Source organism: Cyprinus carpio, chromosome B7, assembly GCF_018340385.1.
Source record: "Cyprinus carpio isolate SPL01 chromosome B7, ASM1834038v1, whole genome shotgun sequence".
Lineage (NCBI taxonomy): Eukaryota > Metazoa > Chordata > Actinopteri > Cypriniformes > Cyprinidae > Cyprinus > Cyprinus carpio.
Genome location: NC_056603.1, coordinates 23508163 through 23520813, shown reverse-complemented (window position 1 = coordinate 23520813; position 12651 = coordinate 23508163). Strand labels below are relative to the sequence as shown.

The 12651-nt window shown below is 37.2% G+C and overlaps 1 protein-coding gene across 1 annotated transcript; it reads left to right on the top strand.

The window, feature by feature from the left end:
• The first annotated feature begins 614 nt into the window (after positions 1-614).
• On the top strand, positions 615-12565 carry shrprbck1r (sharpin and rbck1 related). The gene is made up of 14 exons (XM_042728031.1): positions 615-1176; positions 2153-2327; positions 3467-3550; positions 3763-3904; positions 4273-4363; positions 4487-4811; positions 4962-5074; positions 5256-5429; positions 8574-8734; positions 8840-8951; positions 9577-9756; positions 9853-9951; positions 10096-10239; positions 10516-12565. Exons 1-14 carry the CDS (start codon positions 907-909, stop codon positions 10594-10596), a joined length of 2151 nt encoding a protein of 716 aa, XP_042583965.1. The 5' UTR covers positions 615-906; the 3' UTR covers positions 10597-12565.
• Positions 12566-12651: the final 86 nt, after the last annotated feature.

Genomic DNA, 12651 nt, shown 5'->3' with positions numbered 1-12651 from the left:
TTGCAAAGTGTTTATTTTTTGTGCAGTGGAAAAAGTGTTAAATGTTAATTTTCTTTTTAAAGACATATTATTTAGGCATTGTATACCAAGGTTTTATGCATAGTTAGAAGCAGATATGATGTTTTGAGAAGGAATGCTAAGTGGTAATTCGACCCACTTCTAGTGGGACGTGACAATTAGGACGTAGCCCCCAGTTCATGTGTAAAGTGCCTGAATAGAGCAAGTAGAGAGGGGATCTATTTATTTATACATGCGTGTTTTAATCAACATTTTCTCGGATTATCAAAATGTAAAAAAAAAAAAATATCTAAAGAGTAAATACGATATCATATTTTGTAAATAAACCAGTTAATGTTACTGTTTTGTATACAATCGAGCAAACCAGTGGGACATGAATGGTTTTGTTACAGTAGCGATAGTTTAAGTTTGTTATTATTATTGAATATAAAACATATAGTAAAACCATCCAACACATTTACCATGATTTTACTACACTCTTCATGGTTTAGCTATATATAAGGTTTAATCAAACAGCCTAACCAGCCTAAACAGTATTTTTGTGCAATCAATTAACTGTAACGACAGTTAACATCACCACAGTCACAGTTTCAAGGGATGAAATTTAAGATTGACATGGAAAATTGGGATATCCCCTAGATGAGAGCGCAGGGTGTATGTGAGCGTGTTTTCGGCAGGAGGCGCAGCGTCTGCTCTCTCAGTGTACAATGTCTGTCTCTGCTTGAGCCGTGTTTCTTCCTGCTCTGACGCTGGCCTGCCCTCCATCAGAAACTAAAACAAAGATGACAAGGCCGCTACTTTTGCGTACGTCGGATCAGGGAGTCGTAGCAAACCTCCAAACATCCTATTAGCACACAAGCCCGGCTGGTACTGGAGTGTCAGCGCGACATGTCGCTGAGCTCAGGCGGGTGGACTCACACACCTCCGCCGGCCCAGTCTGCATCGTCTCATCTCGGCCAGGAGGCCTCGCAGGCGGCCTGCAGCACGGTTTTGATGTCGGTGAAGGTGTCAGTATGCCACTCGGGTATACGACCGCTTTGTCTCCCGGGGGCCGGAGACGAGTCTCTCCGTCTTCAGCTGAGCATGGACCCAGGGAAGGCAGGGGAATTCCGCCTCGCGTTGCGGGACGTCAGCGGAGCCGCGGCTGGGCGCAGCGTGGTGAGAAAATGTCGATCTTGCGTTAAGTTTCGTTCTGCTGTGCTTTGAATACTGGTGGAGAGTTGATGGTGAAAACTGGTGAAAAGCGCAACATAGTAGTATTTTCAACCAGAAGTGTATCTGCGCTAGGCATAACATAGCGCTGCCCTCTGGCGAGCTCATATGAGTGAATCACATGTTGTTTTGCTGGTCTTTGTTTTTAAAATCCATCCTCCACCCCTTAAATGTTATAGTTTGCCCAGAGTTGCGTTATAAATACATTTAATGCGCTTCTTTATGTGATATTAGATGAGGCAGTAATACTTCTGGTACTTTTATTTGCTGTAATAGATTGAAAAAGAAAGAAAGTGAAACTACCTTATGTGAATCACTTGATATGAACTTCGTTGTTATGTGTATACATAAATGTAAAATAATAATAATAAATTAAACCTATTTCATTTCAAATACGTTTAATATTTAATTCTATATCCTTCTGGTTTGCACCAAATAGACATGCACTTTCAAACGGGGTTGTTGTCTGTGTTATTTGGGGACATTATGACTAATTAGATATCCAGGGGTAGTACAGTTTGTGTATCAGATTTATCTATCATACCCAGGGTCTTAGAGATGCCAAACAGAAGTAATATTATTTTATTTTGCATTTGAGTCTTGCTGTCTCTTTGAAACCTCATCATTACACTCATGATCCTGAAAATGTTGTTTTGAAATGATAGCTCTTGTGTAGGCTACCCAATGATGAATTTAACCAGATAAAACAATAACAACAATTTAATGAAAATATGTGACAGGCTGACGGCTCATAATAGTGAAAAAAAGCCTCATTTTAAGTTAGTAGATGATAATAGGTTTTAAATAGGCTAGGTCATTTATTTGCTTGTGAGAAAAGGATCATTCCTGCACTACATTGTTTGAATTATGTTAAAGTAAATTAACTCCATTAGATTTTGTCTCTCTGTTTCTTTTCATTCAGTCCATTGCTGAGTTTGACCTCAAGACTGTTTGCTATGAAGTCAAATCCCCACAGTGCCATGAACTGAGTTTGGCAACACCGCCACATGATCGTATCACTTTCAACTTCCGCTGTGAGCAAGAAGCACAGGAGTGGGCCACTGTGGTGATGTCATCACTCCGTGAGGCACATAGAGGTTTGCCTTCTTCCAACAATTTGTCACTTTTGTTCATTCATTTGTCTATAAATACAGATACACACAAGATTTATTATAATCCTTGCGGTTGTTGCTCGTCAGACTGTATGAACATGATCCCCGCTATAAGCCACGTTACACCGGGATCTCAATTGCCATAAATGGAGACTATATGCCAGTCAAGCCTCGTCAGAAAAGGACATATGCAAGAAGACTCATCCTGAGTTTTACATCATCAATCCATGAGACATTCTGTGCCAATGATCCTCATTCACACGCAAAATTGAAATGGTTGCTATGAAACAAAAACTAGTGTTAAAACTCTAGCGTTAATTTCGATCATGGCTTGTCTTCAAAAGAAAAATGGGAAAAAAAAAACAAAGATGATGTGTGTGGATAAAGTGGTGTTTTTTCTGTGCTCCCAATGGTTCTTGATTTGACGGTTGTCATAGGAGAAGCCATGCTGCAAGACTGCCTCAAAACTCCTGACTCTGGCAGTATTTCATCGGAGGTCATGCATTGCAATTAGGGCTGTCAAATGATTAATCACGATTAATCACATCCAAAATAAAAGTTTTGTTTACATAATATATGTGTGTATACTGTGTATATTTATTATGTATATATAAATACACACACATGCATGTATATATTTAAGAAGAATATGTTATGTTTATATATTAAATATATTTATATATAATATAAAAATATAAGAATATAAATATATAAATGTATATACATGTAAATATTTTCTAAATATATAATTTATGTGTGTGTATTTATATATACATAATAAATATACCCTGTACACATACATATATTATGTAAACAAAACTTTTATTTTGGATGTGATTAATCGTGATTAATCATTTGACAGCCCTAATTGCAATTGTCATGAATCGGCTGTTGGCAAACACATCAAAATAGCAATCAAGACTACAGATTTGTGTCTAGGAATCTAATAGGATTTCCAAAATTTGTCTCAGATTGTCGAATTTTGGCCAAGATCGTACAGTGTGCACCCGGCTTAACTGTGTAATTATTCTAGTTTTGTATAATAGCTTTGTTTTTCATTTAACTTGTACTCCTTTTTTTGTTCTGAGCTTTCAAATCACTATGTCTCTTGCTCTTCTTTTCAGTGGCGATTAGTTCCTCCAATGAAGAAAGACAGCTACCTCCTCAGCCTCTGGATACACAAAGCAATCCACCCATGCCACGTACAGGTAATCAATTGTGTTCTTGTTTTAATTTTCTGCTCACGATCTGCTTGACACTGTTGCCAAACAATAAACAAAGTGCCAATTGTCAAATATGTTGATGCAAATATCTCTGTCGCACCCACTTGTTCTCCTTCCATTTCCGATTCTTCCTTCTATCCCACTCCTTATTCATTCTTGTCCTTATACATTTTCACCCTTTTTACTTTTTTCTCTAGAGGAGATTTGTGCGGAGCTGGTTAGCGCAATAGAGGCAGGTGATGTTCGTTCGGCATCTGTCTGTGCATCGTCTTTAGCTAAACAGAGAGCTGCTCTGAGCATTCAGCCATCTAAACGAAATTACACAGACACTGAAATTAGGTAAATTTCATGTTTACAGACACTGACCCACTCAGTTTAACAATGTGTTCTAACCAGACAGAAAGCAGCAAGTGATAAGTCTTTTAGTGTTATTTAAAAGGATTATCCACCCAGAAATGATGATTCTGTCATTTCTGCATACTGATGTAAGGCCTGTATGAGTGTAATTCTTCTGTGGAACACAAAAGGAGATATACTGCAGAAATCTTTTGAGTTCCACAGAAGAAAAACAGGTCATACAAGTTTGGATGAACATCAGGGTGAGTAAATAATGATATAATTTTCATGCTTGATTATAATTTATACAAACTCAACACACAATTTCCATGCAATTCTGATCTCAGCTAATGCATTGATTTATCATGCAGCCTGCCTGTGGTGGTCGAGGATGCATCCTCCTCCTGCTGTGTCACAGTCAAAGTCTTCCCTCACTCCACAATTGGTGCTCTCAAACAGCAGGTAGGCACAGATTAACTTTAACCATATAAACATTACTAAGTTTCTTTCAATGCCATGCAATTCTCACAATTACCTTAGTTGCCTTTTAGCTTTGTTAATGACACATAGTTTTTGCTCTGTAAGGTCTTCACAGATTATGGTTTTCATCCGCGTGTGCAGCGCTGGGTCATCGGCCAGTCTTTGTGCTCTGATCACCGCTCTCTGGCTTCTTATGGAGTTCAGCGAGATGGCGACACTGCGTTCCTTTATCTCATTTCTGCCCGTCAGGCTCGTCTCAGTCGAGGACTTTACCAACAAGATCAGGAGAGTGCTTTGCTCATGCCAGCTTTGGTGCCAACGACTAACCAGCCCCACCAAGAAGCAGTTACCAATGGGCCAGCACTGAACACAGCCTCAAGACCATACAGCACCCTGCCTACAAGACTTCATAACAGCCATAATACCCTGAGTGTGTATTCCCAGACCACCAGTTAAAATCATAACACGAAAGTAACATTAAATGTGATGCAATTACATTTAATTACAAAGGCATTAAAAGCGATGCCTTCTGCAAAATGTGCCTCCAGTTTATTACAACCATAACCTCTTGATCTTGAAGGTAACAGTGCAGGAAGTACAGAGAGGTTGGGTTTGGGTGATATTCGTGACCTCATCAACCTTGAGCTGCCGCAGTTGAATGAAGCCCTGACACCCAACAGAACAAGCACACAGGTACAACATTATGTGAACACACAGAATTTTTTTAAATTATTTTATTAAATTTTTATATTATTTTAAATACATAAACAGGAAATATGTATCACAAAAGCAACAAGTGTGCAAATACATTGATGTACACATATCATGAGATTCTGGTGCTTATTTGAATACTTGTTTTTTTGTGGGTATGTAGCTAGGATGGGCCTGCCCAACCTGTACATATATTAATAAACCGACACGTCCCGGCTGTGAAATGTGTAGCGCAGACAGACCTGAAGGCTACACTGTTCCTGGCAACTACAGACCAGATGCTCTGGAGCTAAGACGCATTCAACAGGAAAAAGAAGCAATAAGGCAGTACCAACAGGTGAGGCTTGTGAAATTCAACTGAGAAAACATGAGCACATTTTGCACAATAATTCTGCCTGCTACCACCGGAATATTTCACTTTGTTGTTGTGATGCTTGTGGAGATCATTGGGAACAGATGAGTCTGGCATGTTGCTTTTGCTGTTGGCTTATACATCTCATACACACCAGCCATTTTACATCTACATTCACACCCAGGTTTAGGACAGAATCCTCACGATGGCGTAGTAATTTGGTTTGTATTCATATAAATTGAATGAGAATGAATGGTAGACCTCTATATACAAATGTTTTGCAGTGCTGAATCTGTTCCAAAATTTACAGAGAGCCTTTTTTCAAAATGTAGTGGTGAATTTCAGTGTGATAAAACTTAAGTAGTGGCAGAATTTTTATTAAATATTGTGACGTATGTCTGAGTGTAACATATTATCGAAAAAGAACAACTGTTGGGTGGGGACTGAAAAGTGGAGGCAGAAGGCATTTTCACTGGAAGATCCAGTTATGATGTTTTGATTAAAAATTGTGAGGTAAAAAAGAAAACGCATACATACAAATCGTTCACAATGAGATATATAACATGCATTTACAAAACAGACAGAATTTTCATTTCGTGCTGACTTTAAATATAGTAAAACTTAGTGTTCATTTAATTTCATCAATTTTTATGCATCTCATTTGTTATCATTTAAAATGTTTTATTCATACATCAATATTATATTAGCCACTGATGACCTTTCTCTTTAGAAATCATCATCAGTCATTGAAAAACCCATATCAGCTGACCACTATTAAAGAGCTGCTTTTACTCATCTCTAAGGGTTTTTGTGTAGGATATAGCCTGAGTTCTGATTGACTCCTCAGTTTGAATCTCTTCTCTTTTGTCTCTATTTTTTTTGGAGAAAGGGAGAAGAGAGGAGCTGAGGGGCAACAACTCACTACTGCACAACCTCGACCAGGACTACTGACTCACACGTGCACACACACTTTCAGTGCATAGTCTCAATTAACAAACTAGGCACACTCATACTCCAAATGCAGCTACAGTACAGCTGGTATACTGCAAAGCTTGTATATGCCTGAGCAGTTCACTGCTAATGAATTTGATCCATGCCAACCTCATCTATTCAAGTGGAACTTTTTTTTTTTTTACAAAAGCTACACGTTAAAACCAATTTCAAAATTAGTCATACAGAAGGTAATTTTGATAATATTATGACAAAGCCGTTACTTCACTTGGTCTATTGAGATGCTGTGTTGCGCTGTGTCTTGGTTTAAAATGTTATTCAGGTACAGACTCATTTAATGCGCAGATGCCTCAAGCAGATGACATATACTGTATATCTTTGTAAGCAGACGTAAGAAATGACTCCTACTGCACAGCTTTTGCAGGAATGTAGGGCATCCATTTATGTAACCTGTTTGATACAAGTTTATTCTGATCTTGTTTGACAGTATCTTGTAAAATAGTTTCAAATTCTCATATATTCAAGAGCTGAGTGATTTTAGTCTTGGGATTTTTGAAGTGACAGTTTCAGGTCAGAGATTATAGATCCCTTAATACTCAGCATTTTTTTTTCATTGTAGAATGACTTATTGAGTTCTGTGATAGATCATCCTACAGTGCACTTTTTTCTTTACTAAACTAAACACCACCTTTTAGCTTCTCCTACGTCACTGCAGACTGCAGCTGTTCATACACAGGCAACATTAATTTTGCATTGATGTTGAAACTGTAAGATGAAATAAAGAGAGGCAAAAATAGTTCATGTAAATGGTGTCTGACATGCCAAACCTGTGGAACACAGACTCACACTCTGTTTTACATTTTGATGAATTGGTGGCTAGTTTGTATGATTTTGTATGATCTTATTTGTATGTTTTTGTGCATATTACTCCCAGATGGTTGTGTTTGGGGGTAGATCTTCATGCTTGCTTTGATTCACATTATACAAACTCATACGAAATCTCCACCTTGTTAAATACTTGTTACGGAAACATTTTGACTCAGTTTGGCAAAACTAAATGCATGCATGCCAAGAAAACGCATGTTGTATACAATTTTTGCACTCAAGCAAAAATACATAACTTGGTGAAAATGTTGTAGACCCAGAGAGATTTTTGCTCAATACAGTTTGAAGCATACTAATATTTTAGTTGGCAAAAATATGCAGAAAGTGCTTTTAGTAATTACCACAGTGCCCATAAGCAATGCACTTAACCCCAAGTTACTTTATGAGGACTGGCAGTTAGTGCATTATGGACAAAATGCATCTGCTAAATGATGAGTAGGCTTAACCAGGGTGAGAGGGGAAGAAACAGGAAGACATGTTTTGTTCAGTTCAGTTAGGGCTGTAATGTAGCATAACTTGTTTGTCTGAATGACTGGGCTTGATTCTTTCATGTTAACTCATGTGTAAAATAGCATTGAATTTAGGAAAGACAAATGTCTATGCAAATTAACTATGTGACAAACTCAAATAAAGTTCTTTTAATAGGTACATACCATTCACACCTGGGTGTCTTGTTTTGTTTTTTTTTTTATAATATATATTTTTATGTATGTGCATACACTGAAAGTAACTGTTCTGGTATGTTTTAAGGCCTTATGTTGTTACTTTGTTGTAATTATAACTGTATATTGTGGTTGATCAGTTTAAACATATAAGGTAAGTTATTGCATTCATGCTGTATTTATTCACAAATATTGTTTAAACTATAACTATATATATATATATATATATATATATATATATATATATATATATATATATATATATATAATATTACAATTGCATTTATTTATGTTTTCTAGTGTTCATGTATTTAGAAATGCTAATTAACTATGTGCTCTTATTGGTATAGAAATTAATTACGACACATACACATACATACACATATATATACATATATATCCCAAGGCAAATTTATAATGTGCACATTATGACAAACTCTCTAATCTAAACTAAGGAATGCTCAGATATGCCATTGGGATCTTGAAGGTTTTAGACCCGGTTTCTGTCACACCAATCTTCAAGATACAGTCAGAAGTAACAGTACATGCAATGTGTTTTCCCTCACACCGTCGATCTATGGATGCCCATCAATGTGCTTCTTCAGTTCTGACATCTAATCTGTGTCTGTAGGCCAGAGAAGCGGAACGCAGAGAGAACTATGCACGTCTGGTGCAGATGGACGGACAGGATCTGGTTCCTAACCCAGAGAGAGTGGAGTGCAGGATCTGCTATGTGGAGCTTGAGCCTGGCGAGGGTGTCCTGCTCCGAGAGTGTCTCCACTGCTTCTGCAAGTGAGGAAGACAGAGAGTTTGCCGCTGTAGCACACACATAGTGACATTTATTGTTCTGTATTGTCATGCAGTAGTTAAGAGAACCCTCTGTGTTTCTGTGGGTAGAGAGTGTCTGCGCTCTGTGATTCTGATGTCGGAGGATCCTCAGGTGGCATGTCCATACAGAGACGAGGCCTACGCCTGTGACTGCATCTTGCAGGAAAGAGAAATCAGAGCTGTGAGAACTCATTCATTTGTACCGCTTTTATTTTGTCTACAATAAGACCATGCTGTCTGGTATTCACATACTGATGGGAAGTGTCTGTAGCTGTCTGTTGTTCTCTCACTCCGGGGATGTGACACTGTCCATGGTGCTGGAGCGCAGTTGACAGGGGACCTGGAGCAATGCTGCTCTGAAAGACTTTTAATGACAGTGCCACTGGTTAAAATGACAAATGCTGTCAAAACTTAGTGTACGGAGTCATTTTGTAGCCTCATCCATATGTACCAGTATAATTGTAGTATCATTGAGATACTATTATAACTTTTATTAATATTTTTATATAGTTTTTACAAAAATATTTTGTTTATATATATATATATATATATATATATATATATATATATATATATATATATATATATATATATATATATATATATATTATTATTATTATTATTAATATTATTTACTGCTTTGTTTATTATAAATAATCCTACTTAATTCTTGGTCCTAATAATGTACTTATCTGGCTTCGAATAACATCAGACAACATTTTTATTAATTTGAGTGATTTATTGTGTCAGTACAAGTAACAAATATATGCTTTGCATTTTTTGGCTCTGCTATCTTTCTCTCTCAGCTGGTGTCAGTAGACGATTATGAGCGCTGGTTGCAGAGGGGTCTGTCTGTTGCAGAGTCTCGATGTGAGGGCAGTTATCACTGTGCTACAGCAGACTGTCCTGGCTGGTGTGTTTATGAAGACACTGTCAACACTTTCCACTGCCCAGTGTGCAAAAAACACAACTGCCTGCTCTGCAAGGTAATGTCAAATACTTAAACACTGAACAGTACCCTTAAACCCTTTCTTTCTCTATTAGATTCTCTTTATAATATAATATGTTTTTTCTCTGTGTAGGCCATTCATGAAGGGATGAATTGTAAGCAGTATCAGGATGATCTAGCAGCACGTGCCATCAATGACTCTGCAGCACGAAGAACCAGAGACCTGCTGAAGGTCAAGCACAAACAAATATAGATCCTTGTTGTATATCAAAGACCACATCTTGTTCCTTATAAATCATAAATGTTCATCTCTTTTCATTTTTTTTTGTCCCATCACATTATTTACCCCAAACTTTCTGTCCCATCACTCACATAGACTCTTGTTAATTCTGGAGAGGCGATGCATTGCCCTCAGTGTGGCATCATTGTGCAGAAGAAGGAGGGCTGTGATTGGCTCCGCTGTACTGTCTGCCACACTGAGATCTGCTGGGTCACCAGAGGACCACGCTGGGGGCCCAAAGTAAGAGCTTTTTTCATAAGACTGGGATATAAGCTTTAGTCTCTGGCTCCATTGGGAAATACAAATATTAAAAAAAAAACTCTAAATTTCTGGTTTCGTTTCAAATTACTACATTCTGACACTTAAGCCAAGCCATTAGGGTTGGTTACTTATCACTCTGACAAAGCCATAAATACAGCGATCTACAGATTCCTAAAAAATTTTTTTTCTAAATCATTGTTAATTGGTAATATTTATTATTTGGAAACAGAGTGTCATTTGTCTTTCTCACTTCAGGGTCCTGGAGACACAAGTGGAGGCTGCCGCTGCAATGTCAACAAACAGAGATGCCACCCAAAATGCCAGAACTGTCACTAAAGGGATGGGCAGAAAGAGAGGAGGAGGTACGAATAAGAGAGAGTAGTGTCATCTCACAGCAGTTTGTGACATTAAATAAAAGGTTTTGACAGACATCAGGGTTGCCAGGTCTGTGTAACAAAACCACCCCAATTGGTGCTCAAAACTAGCCCAATTCCAAGAGGTTAAAACCTGCTTCTACGTCCCGACTTGGTCAAAAGGGGCTGGGGGTATTTCGCGGACTATAAAAAAAACAGGCCATGCCAGCATTATGAAAGTAGCTCAGTTCCACAGACTTGGCAACACTGACAGACATACACTTTGAGTGTGAGCTGACAAATACTGTCCACCTGTTTTATTTTCAAGTTAGTTTTCTGACGTTTCTTTAACTGAAATACAGAAATATGTAGTTCTGGTGTGCAAAAAATCGACTACAAAAAGTGACATTTGCATTTGAATGGCTTGTGAATGTTCACACAGCTACTACAAAATGTAAACCCACTTTAAACTGCATGAGTATTGCCACGCTCTAACTATTTTGAGTTATTTAAGACAGAATCGTTACTTTGAGGGGGCTTAAATTAGTGATTTGCAAATGAATGATATCTTTTTAATGATTCAGTCAATTGGTAGATCACTCAAGTAAAACTGTGATGTGGGTGGCACATCACAACCTTAAGCAACAGAACATTGAACATTATGTATAACCTAAATCAAAAACATTTAGATAAAAATGGATTTTAATACAAAAATACAAACATGGGAATGTTTTTAAGCCTTTTTTGAATCTGATCAAATGATCCTAGGAGGTGACGAAAATAAAGCCGAAGCTAATCTGAAGCTGCCGATAAAAATGAAACAAAGGGAATTATTACAATGCACTTACACAAGTACTTGTGTATTTGTCTTGTCTTACTCTTAAAGCTATACTACACTGTTAAGACCTGTTACTGAAAGTGCCTTTTCTTGCCTGTTTTTCATCACGTAACCACTAACATGAGCAGACGTTTTGCAGTGTTACAATTATTATTATTTTAAATACTGTATGTCGCTGTTGTTGTAGATTTGTGATCAAGGATAATTTATGTGCCGTGTTTTCCCTTCACCTTTCCTACCAACCAAGAGACATTGTATTTTGTGCATATGTTGCACATTAGTTCAGTAAGATTAACACAATCCAGTATATTGCTTTAAGATTTGATTGTTTGTTTGTAAGCTGAATGTGATTAATATGTAGCCTAGTTATTTAGTATTGTTTTAATATAACATTGCAATGCTATGCTAATTTAAGTAGCAGTAATGGACAAAAGCAGGGACCTGAGGCTTGTGTGGAAAGTCCTCAAGACTGTTATAAGCCAAAGGACCGATGTTGATCCCAAAGCTTTGAATCTATGCACTGAAACAAATGTCAGCACCCAAAGCATCTACTTATGCATCAAACATACATTTCAAAAATGTTTTCATAAGACAAACGTATTTTCTTTAGTCTACTATTTTTTTGATTTGCACCTAAAAAGAGTAGTTTTTCTTTCTTTCTTTTTTTTCTAAGCGTTTATATTGTTGTTGTGACTGAGAATCCAGTGGAATTATGCAATATGTTTGTACAACTGCAAAACAGTTGTGTTTATTGAGGGGGCGTTCATTCTTTCTCATGATATTATGAACCTCACTAATGTTCAAGTAGAGTGTTTTTGCATGTACCACAGAAGAAAATGAATGACTGAAAATAGAAAGGTCCCTGCACCTGCAGAAATCTTACACTTTAATTCAGGGTTGCAAGTCTTAAAAAGTGCCTTACGGATTATAGTACTGACTACTGAGCACCTGTATTGACAATATTTAAGATATTCTCATTATTACATACATGTTTGGACTAATTTAACAAGCTTCACATTTTGTTCTTAAAAAAATAACCAGTCTGTATTTTATTTAACTCTTGTAATTTGTTCTTTACTGCAGTGATTAAAATGCAAACACTTGCTAAATGTCATCAAATGTGATTTTGGTTCATTTCTGACTCTCACATCACACACATAAATATTAGTTTTATTGAGGTTACAGTTATGAAGAGGAAGC